The sequence below is a fragment of the Phascolarctos cinereus genome, unplaced genomic scaffold (assembly GCF_003287225.1).
Source record: "Phascolarctos cinereus isolate Bilbo 61053 unplaced genomic scaffold, phaCin_HiC Scaffold_4;HRSCAF=312, whole genome shotgun sequence".
Classification (NCBI taxonomy): Eukaryota; Metazoa; Chordata; class Mammalia; order Diprotodontia; family Phascolarctidae; genus Phascolarctos; species Phascolarctos cinereus.
The window spans coordinates 326,846,523-326,860,115 of NW_027555847.1; the positions used below are offsets into that span (position 1 = coordinate 326,846,523).

At 38.8% G+C, this 13,593-nt stretch overlaps 1 protein-coding gene across 5 annotated transcripts in view; it reads left to right on the forward strand.

The window, feature by feature from the left end:
* SGTB (small glutamine rich tetratricopeptide repeat co-chaperone beta) overlaps positions 1 to 13,593 on the forward strand; it is a 113,433-nt gene that overhangs the window by 26,510 nt on the left and 73,330 nt on the right. For all 5 annotated transcript variants that reach the window (XM_078153170.1, XM_078153168.1, XM_078153171.1 and 2 more), the window contains exon 4: positions 50 to 119. In XM_078153170.1, coding sequence (XP_078009296.1) covers positions 50 to 119 — 70 coding nt within the window. The remainder of the gene's footprint in view (positions 1 to 49; positions 120 to 13,593) is intronic.

The window sequence follows — 13,593 nt, forward strand, 5'->3', positions numbered from 1 at the left end:
TTGTTGGCTGAAATGGAAATCACATTGATTTTTTAAAAAAATGTTTCAGAATGACATTTTGCCGCTTTCAAATTCTTTGCCTGAAGATGTGGGGAAAGCAGATCAATTGAAGGATGAAGGTGAGTAATTTCTAGACAAAATTGCTTTTCTCAGAGCCTCTGTTGGAACTGACCCTGAAGTATTAGAAAAGGAATAAGAGGAAGAGTCTTGGGATGCTTTCCTGGGCCACACCACTGTGGCTGACTTATTAGCCAATCAAAATTCATACCAGAATGTCAGAGCAGAAATGTACTGGATATGGCCAGAGTTGAGACAAGACATTTCTGTGTCCAAAGCAGGGTTCAAAAATTGAATTTTCTTTGTGTTACTGTCCATTAGAGGCTTTAAGCATTCACTTTAACCAGAAATTTGATTTACAATAATATAAATATCTATATGGTATGAAGAATGGAATTTTCTGGCATCAAAATATGTGCATTTAGATGAAATAATATTTTAAAAGGTCCTTTGTGGCCTCTTGAATTTTGAACCACTGCCAGCTTCCCACATTGTTTATTTCTTTTTTTTGTGAGGCAATCGGGGTTAAGTGACTTGCCCAGGTCACATACCTAGTAAGTGTCAAGTGTCTGAGGTGGGATTTGAACTCAGATCCTCCTGACTCCAAGGCTGGAGCTCTATCTACTGCGCCATCTAGCTGCCCCCAACATTGTTTATTTCTAGTCTCACCTTTGGTTATAGTAAAGTAGAGTGCTGGACCTAGGGTCAGAAAGACTCCTCTTCTTGAGTTCAAATCTGGCCTTAGGCACTTACTAGCTGGGTGACCCTGGGCAAGTCACTTAACCCTGTTTCCTCATCTGTAAAATAAGCTGGAGAAGAAAATAGCAAACGACTCCAATGTCTTTGCCAAGAAAAGCCCAAATGGGGTCACAAAGTGTTGGACACGACTGAAAACGACAGAAGAGCAACAACAACAACAAACAAAAAAGTCTATACAGTGAGAGGTGATTAGTGGGCTATACGGTGTGTCTTCTTTTGAAAAATTAATTATAGGAAAATACAACCTTATATAACAAATAGCTTAGAATTTGATTATTTGCACCATATAGTAAAATCTTTGATAGTTTGTTAGGAATTTTCTGGTAATGATAATTGGCTTTGTAATGACATAGAGGTCCTGTGAGATCTTTACAGTAAGAGCGTTGGAATAGATGACTTCATAGGTCCCTTCTAGTTCTACATGCATGATTTAAGATGACCTCTTCATCAAATGAAGCTAACTTTTTGTTCAACATAGTTTTGAATTTAAGTGTTTTACTGTATTCTTATTCTTTAAAAATCAGTAATACATATATAGTGTCTGAGGTAAATGATGATTATTAGCTAAAATAGTTGTGTGAAGAGTTTTGATTTCCCGTCCATGATGAATAAGAGAGGTTATCATAGAATAAATATTTGCTTTGCAGAATACAAATATAACAACAAATAATATTTATTAAATGCCTATGATCTCAAATTAGTCCCTTACACAAAAACTTGTCTTTTAAGCACTTTTTTGGGGTGGTATTGTATGGTTTTGGAACATTGAGGTACCTGAAGAATCAAAGCTGCAGATGATCCAAAACAAATTGGAGAAATGTGTGGTGATTGCAAGTAGTCCAGGTTACAAAGTATGATCCAAGCATAAGTAGTGAGAGATACTTTTTACATAAAGTATAAAATTAGAAAAGCCAGTGTATAAATACAAGAGGTCCAACCAGGATGTGGATTAAGTCAGTCCTGGTAACTTTCTAGGAAGAGTCAAAGATGATCTAAAAGTTATAAATGTGAGAGGTCCTGTGAATGGTGTTTAGGTTAGGAGGAGCAGATTTAGGAGAAAGATCATATGGTCACTGGTGAATAGGAACAGGCTGGTGGGGTATCCAAGGAGAGCATTCCTGAAGGCAATTTGAGATGTGTTCTAGAGCTCAAAGAAAAGGTCAGCAACTGGAGGTTTAGGTTTGGGAATCATGTGCATGGAGATGGTAATCAGAACCATGGGAGTGAATGAAATTGCCAAGGGAGAGAATATAGAGTGAAAAGAGACAAAAACTAACAACAAAGAGTCCAGAAGAAAATGAGTCAGTGAAAGAGAGAGGAGAAGTAATTAGAGAAAGGTGGAGAGCTAGGAGGGTGTGATATTTCTGAAGCCAAGGGAGGAAACCAGTATTCAGAAGGAGAGTGATAATCAACCATCTCAAAGCTTGAGAGTGGTCAGGGATAGAAAAAAGGTCACTGGACTCCCAATTGGGATATGACCTTTGAGCAAGGAAAATAGTTTCTATGATGACCATAGTAATACAAAGGAAAACAATTTTGAAGAACTTAAGTAAGAACCCTGATCAACACAGTGACCAATCTTGACTGTAAATCATGACTTTAGAAGGCTGACAATGAAACATGTCTCATACCTCTTAACAGAGAGGTGATGGATTGGAGGTGCAGAATGAGACATGGATCTTCAGACATGGTTAACCTGTTGATTCCTTTTTTTAAAAAATACACTTACTTGTTCCAGGGGAGGAAATTTTAATGCTTAGTGAGCGTGATGTAAAAAGAAGGAAAGTATTAATTAAACTTTTAAGAATACACAGAAGAAAGTAGAAGGAAGTTTGTAGGGGGAGGGACACAAACAGGATAATTTGTTGCTACCTTTTCAAATTGAAGTATGCTTAAAATACTACATGTAACATAAGTTGTAAGGTTCACATAAAATCTTTTTTGTACTTCAAATGTTGAAATTTTTTTGTTACTAATTCATAAGAAAAAGAATTTTTTTTGAAAGATGACCTTAAGATGATAGTTTCAGTACAATGACTTGTTCAGCAAGCTTAACTATTAAAGGAAGCCAGAGAGACTGGACAATAGCTGAATAGAATGGAAGGGCAAGGAGATGATATTTTTAAAAGATTGATGGGGAAAAACCAAGTGGATGAAAAACAGCTATTGTTCGTGTTGTCATATATAGATGGATGGTCAGCTCATCAATTTAGTCTATTAGTACATAGACCTTGGACTGAAATTGCTTAAAGACGATAAACTGGCCCCAGAATTGAACTGAAAAGAGAAAGGGATAGGATTGTTTTTGGGAAATTGCATGGTGCTCTTAGTCACCTCAAGCTACTTCCTGAAAAAAAAGACATCTTTTTTTCAAATCAGTATTCTTCTAGTGGATTTAGATGGTTTCAAGTCATGGAATACAAAGAAGAATTAAAACTTCTTGTCACTTAAAAGATAAAGCACATACTGAGTGTGAGTAGGATGCATATTACAAATAAGCAATGGTGCAGGAGAAGCATCATAAAAGATAATCAGAAAAATGTATTAGTGGAAGGAGAAGGAAGGCCAGCCATGTGTGAGTGAGAACTGATAGATGGCTTTGGTGCTCCATTAGTGTCAATGCAGTGTCAAGGGGTTTTAGAGGATAGTGCTCAATAAGTTGGATGGACCTCCTTGTGGAGTACTTATAAGAGGTCGTGGATAATAATGACATAGAAAGAGAAGGCGTGGATGGGTCTTGTTCTGCCTACATAGATGAGCTCCATTAAAGTATCAAGGAGACCTTAGTATTTGATTGGGAGAAAAAAACTCCATTGGAAGGGAAGAGCCTGATGATTCATGAGAGAAGCAGAAAGTATTGTTAGAATGTGTATCTGAAGGAGGCAAGAAAGGAAAGAATCAAATCACAGGTAGTGGGATAGCTTTAGTTCAGGGATTCATGAAATTTAGAAAAAAGATCTTGAGTATTTATTTCAATATACTTGGTTTCCCTTGTAATCCTGTATATTTTATGCATCCAAAAGCATGATTCTGAGAAGAGGTCCACAGGCTTCACTAAACTGCCAAAGGGGTCAGTGACACACCAAATTGGTTAAGGATCCCGGCCTTAATGTGTAGTAGGAATAGTTTTTCCTTTTTGACCAGAAGGAAGGAGGAAGAGTGAAAGTGATGATACTGAGAGAGTGCGATTGAGCATGACAGCAGAGTATACAAGTTTGGAAACAAGTTACTGTGGTCAGTAAGATAAGAAGTCCTTAAGAATAGAGGAGAAATTAGGTGGCACAGTGAATAGAGTGCTAGACCTGGAGTCAGAAAGACCTGAGTTCCGATCTAGCCTCAGGTACTTACTTAGCTATGTGACCCTGGGCAAATCAAACCTTGTTTGCCTCAATTTCCTCATCTGTAAAATGAGCTGGAGAAGGAAATGGCAAACCACTCCAGTATCTTTGTCCTGAAAACCCCAAATGGGATCATGAAGAGTTGGATACAACTGAAACAACTGAACAACAACAACTTGTTGAGTAGCAACAAGGGACCAGATGATGTCACATAACTTGAATTTTTTAATTGAGTGAAGTCAACTTGATTTTGTGACTTTTGTCCAGCAATGCCCAATAGCCATGGAGCAAGAGCTGGAAAACTCATTTGTAACTGGTTTTGCAAGGATAAGGATTTGATTGTTGTGAACATCAGAAGGACAGAGGAAAGCATTCAGATTGTAATAGCTGGTGAACCAAAAATATTCACGGATCAAGGCTGGATGTGGGGACAAGTGAACACAAGAGATATGCTAGGAGAATCTAGAAGAATTGAAGAGCTTTTTCTCTCTTTCTCACCTCCCACAGCCATTGCCAAATCATGTCAGTTCTGCCTCCCCAATGTTGCTCTTATCTGTCCTATTCTGCTTTTTTACACTGCTAATACTATAAGGCCCTTATCAGTCTTCACCTGGGCCATTAGTTTTCTAACTTGAACCACCTTCATTCTTTCCAATCCACAATTCAAAGAGCAAAAATAATCTTCCTATTACATAGGAACCATTTTACTCACTTGCTCAAAAATCTTAAGTCATTCCTTATTGTCTGGAAAATAAAACACAAAATAATTACTCAGGTATTTAAGGCCTTTCACAATATGACTCTGACTTCTCCTAGCCTTATTTCTCATTACTGCCCATGACTATATTACAAACCAGCTGGTTGGCTGACTGTTTCCTAAACTTGTGATGCCATCTTCTATTTCTGTGCATTTGCAAAGCCTTTCCTCGATCCCTGAAATGCATTCCCTTAGACTTCTTCCCTATCAGAATCCTTCTCTCTCTTTTTAAAAATTAACTTACGTTTTCTTCAATGTATAGAAAAGTCAATTTCTCTTTCTCCCATTTCCCCATCTCATTGAAAAAAAAAAAGGAAAAACAAACTGTAACAAATATTCATAATCAAGCAGAATAAATTCCTGCACTGACCATGTCCCAAAATATATATCTCAGTCTATACCCAGAGTCCATCAACTTTCTGTCAGGAGATGGGCAACATGTTTCTTCACAGGTCTAGAATCCTACTCTTTTAAGATTTGGCTCAATTACCAACTCCTGTGTGAAGGCATTCTTGATCTTTCTAGCTAAAAGCCATCTCTTCTTCTTTAAGTCTTTCTAGAACCCTATTCAGTGCAGGAGCTGAGTAGTTTTTAATATTCATATTACATATGATGCCTTGCCTATAGTAGGTGCTTACTAAATGTTTGTCAAATCAAATTGAATGTGGAAATTCCTAATTATGGTATCAGGTGCAAATGGAGAGGGAGGCTGTGAACCTGAAACTAAAAATCTGTGATCCAAATAGTAGAAAAATTGGGAGAATAAGGAGATCAGTGGGTGGCAACAACAAGGATTGGGAGAGGGTGGTAGTGGATTGTATGGACCCATTGCTAAGGTGCCGGAGGTATAAATAAAAAGCATAAGATAGTTTTCTCCTTCTCAGAGAGCTTACATTGGAATACTAAGAGTTTCACAGACATTTTAGCTGCTAGACTGGTTTGTACTAAAATCCTTTCCTGTTTGGCAGGACCTGATTGCTGGCATTAACTTTGATAATACAGGGGTCACCTTGATATCTAGATGAGGCATTAGAGTAAACTTTAGTGGAAGAATTTTGGATTAAAAAAATAACAAATTAAATACAGTGCTTCACACCCATAATCCTCCACTTCTGCAAAGGATTAGGTTCATATAATGTTGGTTAGTTTTTCTGAACTTTTTAAAAAATCTCGTTTATTTTTTGCCATGAAGGATGACTTGGGGAGAGGAGAGAAAGCAGGCACACATTGGAAAATATAAGTTATTTAAAACCAAAAGTAACAATAAAAAAATCATTTTTGAGAACAGCAAATTAAGCTGCTGCTTTTTAGGGCTCTGTTATGTATAAAGTGAGATACATTGATAGAAGGGAGTCAAGGTCCTCCACAGGCTATATATCTCTGGGCCTCAGTTTCTTTATCTGTAAAATGATCTGTAAGGGCTCTTTTTCTCTGAGCTTTGATGATTCTATAATTTTTTGCCCAATACTCTCATAGGGGTAGGGGGCTGGAATGGGGGTGAAGAGGAGGTTGTACTGATTGCCTAGGAGCAGAAAATTCTCTGCCACATATGCGTTAGAGCAGGCTCTTTTGTGGTCTTGAGGAGCTGTTCTCTGAGAAGTACTGAGATTCCATGAGAAGCTCTGTAACAAATATTCCTCTGTCCCTTTCTGGCAGGTATTCAAGTAGGAGTTAAAGATCACTTGGCCCATTTAAAAGAGAGTAGAGAAGAAGCCTGATGTTCCAGCCAAGGTTACCTATTGCGGGGACACAGATCCTAATGTCCTAAGCTGTGAATGAGAATCAACAGATTCCCTGTGGCAGAGTACTTATTTAGGGAACATGCTGTGTGTTAAAAACAAACCACTTTCAGGCCTACTTCAGCCTCCTTTTCAGTTTATACTGTGGAAAAAAAGGTAATTTGGTGCAGAAAATCACATGGCCAGCAGTGACGGAACTATTCTTTTTACACATGGACTGTTTCCCTTGGAGCCTGGGGTATGCTTCTTCTATTCCCCCCCACGGCTTTGGTCCCAAGTGTTGATTCATGGAAAATATGCCACAACTCCTTGTGAGAGATTCTAATCCATTTTCTACTCATCTTTTAAGGTTAGTCTTAAAGGCATAGGCTAACCACTTTTAGGACAGCTAGGTGTTGCAGTGGATAGAGTACTGATCCTAGAGTCAGGAACATTCCTCTTCCTGAGTTCATGTCCAGCCTCAGATACTCACTAGCTGTGTGACCCTGGGCAAGTCTCTTGACCCTATTTGCCTCAGTTTCCTCATCTGTAAAATGAGCTGGAGAAAGAAATTATTCCATTTCCTTCTAGAAAACCACTCTAGTACCTTTGTCAAGAAAACTCCAAATGGGATCATAACAAGTGGGACACAGCTGAAAATGACTGAACAACAACCACTTTTAAGAACAAGTGTTTGTTTCCAACAAATATGTTGGTTTCTGTACTTTCAAAAATGATTTGTCCTAAAATTTGCAGACAACAGAGTACTCTAACAGTTTTAGATGGGGTGATTTTGATAAAGCACAAGCAAGACAAAAAAAAACCACAAGCAAGAGGAAATAAGAAACTATTTTCTTTAAAATACTCAAGGAGGGATTTGGCTTTTCATTTGTCCAGGTGTAAACGTTCATAGAGTTAGTCTCTAATAGCTGCCACAGAGGCTAGCTTTGACCTTCACAATAACACAGTTGACTAAAGGGTATAGAGGACAATATTGTCTCACTGTATTTATTGTTTCATTTTTTCCCCCTAGCACTTAAGTTTTATTTATTTTTTCCTTAAAAAAAGCATTATTTATTCATTTTAAACATTCATTGCTTTTCAAATTTTGAGTTCCTAGTTCTCTCCCTCCTTTCTATCCCCTACCCCCACTGAGAAAGCAGGCAATATGATATCAGTTATACATATGAAATTGTGTAAGACATATTTCCATATTAAACATATTACAAAAAAAATAAAGTGAGAAAATTATACTTCAGTTTGCACGTGGACTTCATCAGTTCTATCTCTGGAGGTGGATAGCATTTTTTTTATCATGTGTCCTTTGGAAAGACCTTTCACAGCTGATCATCATTATAACATTTTTGCTACTGTACATAATGATCTCCCAGTTCTTCTCACTTCATTTTGCATCCGTTCATATAGGTCTTGCCACATTTTTCTGAAAACACCCCCTTCATCATTTCTTATACCACAATAGTACTCCATTACAATCATATGTGACAGCTTCTTCAGCCTGTCCCCAATTGGTTAGGATCCTCTCAACATCCAATTCTTTGCCACCACAAAAAGAGCAGCTATAAATATTTTTGTACATATATGTCCTTTTGCTTTTTCTTTGATCTCTTTGGGATACAGACCTAGTAGTGTTATTTCTGGGTCAAAGGGTATGTATAGTTTTATAGCCCTTTGGGCATAGTTTCAAATTGTTCTCCAGAATGGCTGAACCAGTTCACTAATCCACCATCAGTTCATTAGTGTACCTATTTTTCTCTCATCTCCTCTGGCATTTGTCATTTCTGATAGGTGTAAGGTGGTACTTAAGAGTTGTTTTAATTTGCATTTCTCTAATCAATAATGATGTAAAGCATTTTTTCATATAACTATGGATAGCTTTGATTTCTTCTTCTGAAAACTGCCTGTTCAAATCTTTTGATAATTTATCAATTGGGAATGGCTCTTATTTTTATAAATTTGACTCAGTTCTATACTCAGTATATATTTGAGAAATGAGGCCTTTATCAGAAAAACTTTCTGTAAAATTTTTTGATACTATTTCATTATTTATGGTACCTTTTAGCAAAATGTAGTTTCCCTGATTATCTCTTTTAATTAGGTCTATTTTTTTTTGCTTTTTCTTTGTCTGAGATCACGATTACTACCCCTGCCTTTTTTGTTTCAGCTGAAGTGTAATAGATTCTACGCCACCCCTTTATTTTAACTCTGTGTGTCTTTCTATTTCAACTGTGTCTCTTGTAAACAACGTATTGTTGGATTCTGGTTTCTAATCCATTCTATCTGCTTCTCTCTCTCTCTCTCTTTCTCTCTCTCTTTCTTTCTCTCTTTCCCTCCCTCCCTTCCTCCTTTCCTTCCTCCTTCGCTCTCCCTTTCTCCTTCTCTCTGCCTCCCTCCTTCTCTCTCCCTCCCTCCTTCCCTCTTTCCCTTTCTTCTCCCATCCCTACTCAAAAGTCTATTTTGTTTTTGACTAGTGCCTCCCTTAATCCACCCTCCTCATTATCATCCCCCCCCCCACTTCTCTTATGTTCTATTTTCCTTTTGGGTAATTTACGTTTCTATACACAACTGAGTGTGCAGTTTCTTCCCATTTCGAACCAATTCCAGTGAGAGTGATGTTCAAACATTGTTCACCATCCCCTCCCATTTTTCTCTCTGCTATAAAAGCTCTTTCTTGCATGTCTCTTTTATGTAAGAAAAATTTCCCCATTCTGTCTCTCTCTTCTCTCTTATCCCAGTGCATCCCTCTTTTTCACTCTTTCATTTTTTTGGAGGTCATTCTAACATAATTGACTCATACCCGTGCCCTCCATGTAAATTCCTTTTAACTGCTATAATAATGATAAAGTTCTCAGGAGTTACATGTCATCTTCCCATATAGGAATGTTAACAGTTTAATTTTATGAGTCTCTTATTATTACTCTTTCATGTTTACTTTTTTATGCTTCTCTTGAGCCTTCTGTTTGAATGTCAGATTTTTACTCAGCTCTGGTCTTTTCATTAGGAATGTTTGGAAATTCTCTATTTCATTAAGTATCCATTTCCCCTCCTGAATACTTGGTTTTTCTGGGAAGGTGAGTCTTGATTGTAATCCTACCTCTTTTGCCTTCAAGAATGTCATATTCCAAGCTCGACACTCCTTTAATGTGGGAGCTGCTAAATCTTGTGTGATCCTAATTGTGTTGTGTCAGTCATATCTGATTTTTCATGACCCAGTTTGGGGTTTTCTTGGCAAGGACACTAGAGTGGTTTGCCATTTCATTCTCCAACTTATTTTAGAGATGAGGAAACAGAGGCAAACAAGGTTAAATGACTTGCCCAAGATCACCTAGTTAGTAAGCATCTGAGGCCAGATTTGAATTCAGGAAGATGAATATTCCTGACTCCAGGCCCAGCACTCTATCCACTGCTCCACCTAGCTGCTTGATTCTTTACTTTGGCTCTATAATATTTGAATTGCTTCTTTCTGGTTGAAGTATTTTGTCTTTGATTTGGGAGCTCTAGAATTTAGCTAAATATTCCTGGGAGTTTTCATTTTGGGATCTCTTTCAGGCGGTGATTGGTAGAGTCTTTCAATTTCTATTTTACCCTCTGAATCTAAGATATTAGAGCAATTTTCCATGATAATTTCTTTAAATATGATATCTAGATTCTTTCTTTGACCATAGCTTTCAGGTAGTCCAATAATTCTTAAATTATTTTTCTTCAATCTATTTTCCAAGTCAGTTGTTTTTCTGATAAAATATTTCACATTTTCTTTTTTTTTCATTCTTTTAACTTTGTTTTTATTGTTTCTTGCTATCTCATGGAGTCATTAGCTTCCATTAGCCCAATTGTAATTTTTAAGGAATTATTTTCTCTAGTGAGCTTTTGTATCTCTTTTTTCATTTGGCCAATTCTGCTTTGATTTTTTAAATTTTTTAAAATTTAAAAAAAAATTTTATCCAAATATAGGCATTTATTGGGAATGACACCTCCAACAGTTTGAGTTCCAAGTGGAACCAGCAACTTAGTAAGACAAGACAGGCAATTTCATAGTGTAATGATGCTGATTACCCAACAGAAATTATGAATATTAAAAAGGCAGGAGAAGTTTACTAAGGGATTAGGTAATGGGGGAGGAGTCCCTTCTGTCGTTTGGTGGTCAGACATCCTGGTCGTGCTGCTTTCTGATTGGCTAGCTATTGTGGTCCAGTCTGGTCAAGATGGATAGTTAGGTATTGTGGCCTTGTCGTGGGCTAAAATAGATGAAGTGATTATAGTTGAGTGCAAGGACACACCTGTTCAAATATGTGTATTGGGTCTGGGAGCAGTGGCTAGCTAGGGGCAGTGGCTGTATTGAGTCTAGGGGCCTGTGATGTGGTTAAAGCCAGATTGTGTAGTCAGATGAGGACATGCCTTCGGTTCAGTGGGGCCCATAAGAAAGTTAGAAAGTTGGGGCTGGGGGCAGCTTTATTAGGATTCCATCAATTTCATTGTGGAGACTTCCTAAAGTAGTTTCTTCTCCAGGGCGGAAGAGCTCCTGGTCAGCAGCTTAAATTCTTGGAGTTGCCAGAGTCACAGCCAGCATCAATCCTAGGCTTCATTTGCCCAAGGATGGCGCTCTAGCCAGTAAGATGTTATCCCTGTCAGCTAGGAAAATAGGATTTGAAAATCAAACACTAGAGTAAAATGAAGTAAAGGTCAGCAGGAGAACCTTTAGTGGAGGCATTTGCATTTAAACATGCACATTATTGAATCTGTTAAGAATTTGAAAAGAGATTCTCTAATAAACAGCCCTCCATATAGGACATACTTGGTTCATAATATAATAAAGGCACTTTAATTATTAATAATATCTCACATTTATACAGCACCTACTTTATGCTAGGAACTGTGCTAAGTACTTTAAAATTGTTTCATTTGATCCTCACAGCAAGTTATCCCCTGTTGTTATCCTGCTCTTATTATCCTCTTTACAGTATAGGAAAGTAAGGTGGACAGGTTGAGTGACTTGCCCAGGGTCACACAACTAGTCTCAGGCCAAATTTAAACTTAGGTCTTCCAAACTCCAGATCTGGTACTCTGTCCACTGGGCCACCTCAAGTTGTATGTATGTGATCTCGAGACATCCTTCTTCCCCATTTCCCTAACCTTGAACTTCCTCATCTTGCTATAGCTATATACATATTCAGTAGGATGAGTATACCTTTACAGGAACAGTGTGGGACTTCTAAACATGAGGAACATGGGAGAAATCTTGAAACCCTACACAGTTCTATAAGCTTAGTCCTTGGCTTTCCCACTGAGGGGGTAATGGAGCCTGGACCCCTAAAAGGAAAAGACCATGTCTTTGAAAGCAACCCGGGCCCTGAATTTTTCTACACATTTCAGCCACCCAGATCACTGTCACCTGGCCCAAGACATCTGGCCCACCCCACACTACTTAATACTCCTTTCACTATTGCACCTAGCCCACCCCAGGCTATTTACCACTCTTTAATCTCATCCAGATCTTTTCACTGTCCTTTTTTTGTATGTAAGTGTCAGTCTCACCCCCATTAAGTTGCAGATTCACTAGGAATCTAGCCCACACTATTGGCCTTACAATAAACCTTACCACTTTGACTGGAAGAAAGTTTGAGTGCCTGAATTCTTTCTAGGTGGATGCTGTCCTATGCCCTGATGTTTCAGAGTCCCTAGCATCCCTAGACTGCATTGCTACCACCAGGTAAGCAGGAAGGTTGGCCTAGCCAGAGCAGCCAAGGACCCCAAGGGAAAGACAGAAAGAGGCCTGTATCAGTTAGGTATGACCACTACCTTCCATCAGATGCTAGTGGAAGGGGCCCAAGGAAGAGCAGGACCATTCAAGCTATTATCCTACTTCCAGTCTGACCTCTGCAGTTGCAACCACCAAATTCTCAGCTTCTAGAGCTGCTGAGACCCAGCAAAGGAAGTTCTTGATACCAGGATCTTTAGCACTGGGGGAAGACAATGAGGAGGAGGGAGAATTTGATGAATGGCCACAACTTTTCCATTAAGTATTTGCCACAGGCTGCCCTTCTTTTGGATATCTTTGACCCAGTAATCTCATCACTGGGAAGTCTCATTAGCTTGAAAGATTACATCAGACTTGGTACTCACACCTTGGAATAACTACCTTGTAATAGATGAGGCTGTGGGCCTGCAGTCAGGAAGACTTGTCTTTACAAGTTCTAATCTGGCCTCAGACACTTACAAGCTATGTGACCCTGGGCAAGTCACTTTGTTGAGGTTTAGGGGGATAGGGGTGTTGGGACCCCAAAATCACAACACACGGGTCCTGTCTAAAAGAATTTGACCCAACCCTTCTTTCAGCCAAAGACAAGGTTTATTAGAACATCTGTCATATTGGGCAAACTCTTAAGGAATCTGAACATTAGTGAGTTATTGGCTAGATTATAAGAATCTGAGCAATGGCTATATTTTAAGAATCTAAGTCCATGAGTAGATTATAAGAATCTAAGCACCTTAATGGAGATAAGATGGACCTTATATACAGAAAGACTGTAGGAGGGATCTAGGAGTGGCCAACCAGTCTATGAGGTAGTAGAATTCCAGGGGCCTGGACCACTTTGCCCAGGGAGAATGGAGTCTAGATAGGATTAAGGGTGGAAAGTGGCCTGGGGCCATAGGGAGGTCCACAATGAAAGGCCAATTATAGCCTCAAGGGAAAACCAGAGATTTGACCATGTGGGAAAGTCCAGGGTTTTTCCTTTTTGGGGTCTAGAACCCATCCTCATCATTCCCCCCTCAAACAGATGGGACCCAAATTCTTTTGGGGTAAGGGACAAAGGTCTTGGCTTCCGAAACTGCTTCCTGCTGGCAAGGGGCATAGAGCCGTCCTGCCTTCAGGGGTTCCCAAAAAGGAGGTTGACTGGAACCAAGCACAGGCTGCATCCAAGGAACAATGGGGAGATATTGGCTGGTA